The following is a 6,000-nucleotide window of genomic DNA, read 5'->3' as shown; positions in this document are numbered from 1 at the left end:
AAAGTTGAGGCTTTGTCTTTTTTATGTGACCTTAGATATGTCCCTTCCATTTTCTAAACCTCCATTTATCTGTGAAATGACGATACTAATGCCTGTGTTCACAGGGTTGTTCTGAGGAAACGAAAGTAATGAGGATGAAAGCCCTCAAGGAGTACACAATAGGAGAGAAGATCCGAGGGGAGTAGGCAGAGGGCGGGCTGGGGGAAGGGAGGCAAGAGGGTATTGGCACGGCTCCACCAGGGCAGGATCTTATTATTCAGGAAGATGGCTCAACACCTCTGGCAACTTTGGAGAGGACTTTTCGCTGACTCGACACAATTGGCACAACTGGGGAACCCCGCAATAAGCAGCATCTAACTACAGCACGGGGTCGGGGGCAAGAAGAGGTGGCAGCTGCCTTCTCTGGGTGGAGGTCATTTACCCCCATCCTCTCCCTGCACCCCGCCTCCCAGTTCTGAAGCCTTGGCAGGGGACAAAGGCAGTCGGTTGGGACCCTCCTCCTACGCTTTTCCCAGCAAAGCACCCCTGGAGCTGCAGGGCGGAGAGGCAGAGCTTGCCAGCTGGGATGGAACAACCTGACTAAAGAGGAGGTCCGGGGCGGAGGGGATTGGGCTGTAAGACTGTGGAGGAGGGGAGGCGGAGGGGGCGCTTGGGCTTTCACTGGATCCAGCCCTGCCAGCCCAGCCAGCCAGCCTGAGACAACCCGCGCCAGCCACCCAGGCCTCAGCGAAGCCGGACTAAGCAGGCACCATGCAGTGGATTAGGGGCGGATCAGGAATGGTGAGTGCATATAACCCTGGCTAACCCTGTCTGAACCTCATTCCCTAGCCCCACCCCCAGCTCTTTCACCAGCCGCCCTGCCGGTAGCCCCCTGGCTTCTGCCCACCACCCTCTCCGCCGTCCTTGAGACACTAGCTAGCTTGCTGTGGCCATTTTAGGAGCCCTTGCTCACTCGCCTGCTGAAGAAAGACCCCTCCCATCCGCTCCGTATTTTTATCCATTCCTTCCTGCCCCCGCATTGGAGTGGGATAAGATTGGGGGTCACCTGGAAGATCAATGAGGCAAGGGGGGCTGGCAGAGGGTCTCTCTGAGAACAGTGGGACTCGAGGGAGGCCGGTGATCTGGTATGGGTTTGAGAGGGAGAAGGTAGTCAAAAAGCCTGGGATTGCAAGAAGGCAGTATGGGAGAGCTTCATGGTCCTCCAAACAGGCTGCATGTACCCCTCACCCTGGCCAGTCTCAGAGCTTGAGGTCCAGGGAGTGACTTTCAGGGAAACTGCATAGGGGAGCCCTGGAGTCCTTGCTTGCATGGGCTGGGGTCATCCTATACACACCTGGGGTTTTGTACAGGACAGAAAACTGCAGAAACCTCCATCCTGGAAATGGGTCTGAGCCTCATTCAGTTAGGAGAGCTCTTCCTTACCCCCACCCTCATCCAAGGAGAATGTGCTTGTGTGTGTGTGTGTGTGTGTGTGTGTGTGTGTGTGTGTGTGTTGTGTGTGTGTGTGTGTGTATGTGTTTAGTATTATCTTCCCATAGTTCATTGTATGTTACGGTGTTCGCTTCTTCATCTGGAGACCTTGGAATGACTTCCCTTGCAGAGGGGAAGTGGTGGTTGCATTTTGATGCCTCTCTGACTCAGCCAAGGGTAGCTCAAGTCTGGTCAGGGACTCTGGGGAATAAGAGCCATGGGCAAGAGGGTCTTGGAGGGCATGTGGGTTGGTTTAGAAGGTGCTGATGGCAATCCTAGCCCACACTTCTGCACTACCAGCCACAACCCGAAGCTGAAGCAAAGTAGCCTGAAGCAGCTGGGGAAAAACTGATATTTAACAATTTTTTTTGCTCCTGCTCTGGAAGGGAAGAGGCAATTTGATAGTTCTGTATTCAGAGAAGCTGTCCTCCTTTCTTCACGGTTTCCTTAGAATTTTGTTTCAGTGGTTTTTAAAGGCTTCCAGTGTATAATCCTATATATCAGGGCTTAAGAGATTCTTCTCAGACACCCCTCCTTCCCTAGAGTCCCATCAAAGCTGTTTCAAGTGTTTGTAGAATCAGAAAAGGTTAGAGCAGGAAAAGACCTTCAAGTTCTTGTCATCCATCCAGGAAAGCTGAAACCCAGAGAATGGGAGAGACTTGCCCAGGGCCACACAGCTCCATGAAGGAAAAGCTGAGTCTAGTACAGGAGTCTTCTATCTCTTTGTCATTGTCCCTCCCCACTGCTCCACAGAATCCTCTGTTCAAATGGTGCTGAAAGAGACAGAAAGGAATAAACAGTTATGATATTGAGAAAGAAATTTCTTCAGGATGAACTAATGCCATGAAATTTGCCTGAAAAAAACAAACATGCCAGCCCTGGATTTTTGGTAGCTCAGTCTGGGTGAGACCTCCCTCCTCTTCTAAATATATTTTAGTATAGGGGTGAAGATTGACAACAGATTAAATTAATTGAGAGAGCTGAAGTTTTTCCAGTTGTGAAAGAAAAGAGGAAGTAACAGATACCTTGTGGAGACTATGGAATTAAAGATTGATTGATGGGGAAATATTATAATATTTTTAGGGGACTGAAGTGGTGAATATTATATGATGAAATCATTTTTTAATCATTTGCCAGAGTTCAAGAAACTGTATTCTAGCCTAGAGGCAGGAAGCCTCTAGTTTTGGCCCTGCTACTGTTTTGGTATGAATGTTTGGGGCCTCAGTTTTCTTACCTGTTAAATGGGGCTATTAATGATTCACCAAAATTCCTTCCAGGTCTGAGATTCTCAGATTCCTAGAAGTAAATGTTAGATAAAATGTGACTAATGGCTTATTATGAAAAAAAAAATAGGGAGTATTTGTTTAACCACCATTTTATAATGTGGCCAGTCAAAAGGTCTTTATTCCATGTTCTTTCATTTGCAAAGTGTTCGGAATTTATATTAAGCCTTTTATAACAACGAGATTTATTTTTAGAACATTTGACTATTATTACTGTACTTCATGTAAATGAAGATTCTTGAACATAAAACATCAGTAGGGATTTTACAGAATAAAATCTGTCTCAGTAGAAAGTTAAAAAACTGTGAGTTCACTTCTGATGGTAAATTCTTTAGTATATTTATTCATAACTTCTGTTTGTAACGCAGTTTTCCAGAGTGGAGAGAACACTGGTCTCAGAGTCAAAAGTTTGAGGTTGAAGTCCTGGATTTTACACTTCTCAGCTCTGAAATATTTGCCAATTGCCAAACTTCTTTCATCCTCAGTATTCTCATCCATAAAATGGGTGTAAAATACCTTATTTTGCAGGTACTATTGAGGGTGTTAATTCATTCAAAAAATATAGAGTATCTACTATGAGTTGGCATTGATCTAGGTTCTAGGGAGACAGCACTGAACAAAAACAAATTCCCAATTCTCATAAATCTTACATTCTGGGGGCTGGGTGTTCACTAAACAACTACACAAATTAATATACAGTATGCCAGGAGGTGCTAAGTGCTAAGAAGTAAAAGAAAACCTGGTAAGAGGATAAAAAGAAGTAGGGGGCAGAATGATATATTAGACAGATGACTCACAGCCTCTCTGATTAAGAGACATTTGAGCAGAGATGTGAAGGAAATGGAGGAACAAGCTCTGTGCAGATATTTAAGAGAAGCGGTTTCTAAGCATAAGAAACACACACAGAGAGAGAGAGAGCTCACAGCTGGTTTGTTTAAGGAATAGCAAGGAAACCAATGTCCCAGGGACATTTAATCTGAGTGAAATTGGTAGCTTCTGGAAGGTAAGGAATATAATCTGACTTAAAATTTAACAGAATAAATTGTAGTGGGGCAAAGGAAAAAGGTGTAAGGAGGCTCTTACAATAGTCCAGGTTAGAGGTAATGGTGGCTTAGATGAGGGTGAAAGTGCTATAGTCAGCTTCATTTGTAAATAATTTGTGTCTCTCCTTCCTGAGCACCCACTTGATTCTCAGATGGCTGAGTGTGGGGCTATAATGAACGAAGAATGGGTGTATGCATGCAGGGACATTTTACATCTAAGTCAATGATCAAATGATATTCTTTGGGCTCTTGGCCTCTGATGGGGCTGATAGAGGGTTGGTTCTATGTGGATTACCAGTGAGCCAGTTCCTTGCTTTCTTGGATTCTGGACAATAAGATTAATTGCATTATTACTACTTTAGAGATGTGGTATACTTAGCATATGTGATATCCGGAATAAATCATTTTTAATACTCCCTAATCTATATGACAAAATTATTTTCAGTAATAATCATGTAGTAATTAGACTAATAATTGTTTTGTTGTTTTATTTTTAATTTTAATTAGCAATGAAAAAGAGGAATAAACTTCAATTTGAAAGATATTTAGATTCAGTAACATCTCGCATATAACCTAAAATGTACACTTACTGAACAAAAATAGTACACATTGCAGTTGTATTGTTTTTGCTATTTTACATTTTAAGCACAAATAAAAACTCCAATTGGTCAAGTAAAATGGCAGAATTGAAGTGACTTACGTTCTTTTTCTTTGACTTTACAATCCCTGTGCCATCATTGTTTACTTTGAACCTACTATTTAAATGATGGAACATATAGTACCAGAGGGATTACAGACATGAAATGCACCCAAAGCTACTTTGAGTGATTCTAAAGCTTTGCAAGTGGAATGAACTGAAGGAACACATGTAAAGTCTGTGTATGGGGGCAGGCAACTGAATCAACTTCCATGTAGAATACAGTTTTATTAAAGGATGAGTAATAAAAGGTGCTGATTTAAAACTCAGTAGTAACAACAATTTTTTAGAACTTTGACCAAAAAAGGTTTTTTTCAGGGAGAAGTATTTTATTACTGACATTGCTTAAAATCGCTGGTTCATGGTGATAACAACAACAAAAACAGTTTGACATTTTAGTCTTTAAAAAAATCTTTATAGATAGTGCACTCCTTCATTGCCTGAACTAAGGGTTGTCAACTTCTATTGCCCCACTCTTGGTTTGCTTCTACTTTGGAGAAGCATATGAAATTATGAATTAAATTCTACGCCAAATTTCATGTGACCTTTGTAAAAGTCACAACATTGGAGTTGGTGGAAATCTCTGCATATGTAAGATGGAATGGCTAATTGGTAAGTCTAATAGTTGATTTGCTTCTGCTATGAATAACAGAAATTTATTTATATTGGCTTAAAACACACAGGTTTTATTTCACATGAAAGAAGTCAGGGGAGGAGCACCTGGCTGGCTCACTGGTAGAGCATGTGACTCTTGATCGCTGGGTCATGAGTTCAAGCCCCACATTGGCCATGGAGCCTACTTAGAAAAAAAAAATGAAGTCAGGAGATAAGCATACCAGGGCCAATACGGAAGCTTCAGGAAACTTTTAGGAACTTCTCTGCTCCACCATCCCAGCATTTGGCTTTCATTGTTGAGGTTACTTACTGGTCCGAGATGGGTGTGGAATTTTCAGGACATCTATTAACATCCACTTTCTAAGCAACTGGAAGGTTCAAAACAAGAGGAAACAAATTTGGCTATGCTTTTTAAAGAAATATTTCTAGAAGTCCTATTTAATATTTCTCCTCATATCTCATTGGTCAGAACTGAGTCACATGGATGCTTCCAGTTGCAATAGAAACTTGGAAAGTAGTCATGTAAAGTGGGAGGCAATGTGCACAGCCAATGATCAGGGGCAAGGTTTCTGATACAAAGGAAGAAGAGGAGAATGGACTCTGAGGAGATGACCTGCAGTCATTGTCACAGTTAATTCACATGTATGTTTGCCAATGTAAAAATGCAGAATCTCAGGATTTGAATTTGGCTTTGGATAATGAGCCATAGCCTGATGGATATGACCAATAGTAAAAATACTGCCATCAATCGGGTGAAGGATCAATCAAGACTTGACATACTCTAGTCTTTCTTGCTTCCTCCCAGTGACAGAGTCTTCTTGTGAGACCAAATGAACAGTTATATCCATCACAGAAATGGGGAATGCAAATTAAGAACCAGTGTTTAGGGATG

General features: G+C 42.4%; 1 protein-coding gene across 1 annotated transcript in view; it reads left to right on the top strand.

Moving 5' to 3' along the window:
- The first annotated feature begins 640 nt into the window (after positions 1–640).
- ARHGEF9 (Cdc42 guanine nucleotide exchange factor 9) overlaps positions 641–6,000 on the top strand; it is a 200,502-nt gene continuing 195,142 nt past the window's right edge. Inside the window, exon 1 of the mRNA XM_040467198.1 lies at positions 641–780. Coding sequence (XP_040323132.1) covers positions 751–780 — 30 coding nt within the window. The 5' untranslated portion in view covers positions 641–750. The remainder of the gene's footprint in view (positions 781–6,000) is intronic.

This window comes from Herpailurus yagouaroundi, unplaced genomic scaffold, assembly GCF_014898765.1.
Source record: "Herpailurus yagouaroundi ecotype Mexico unplaced genomic scaffold, PumYag 67350, whole genome shotgun sequence".
Classification (NCBI taxonomy): Eukaryota; Metazoa; Chordata; class Mammalia; order Carnivora; family Felidae; genus Herpailurus; species Herpailurus yagouaroundi.
This window is presented reverse-complemented; position numbering and strand designations above follow the sequence as displayed.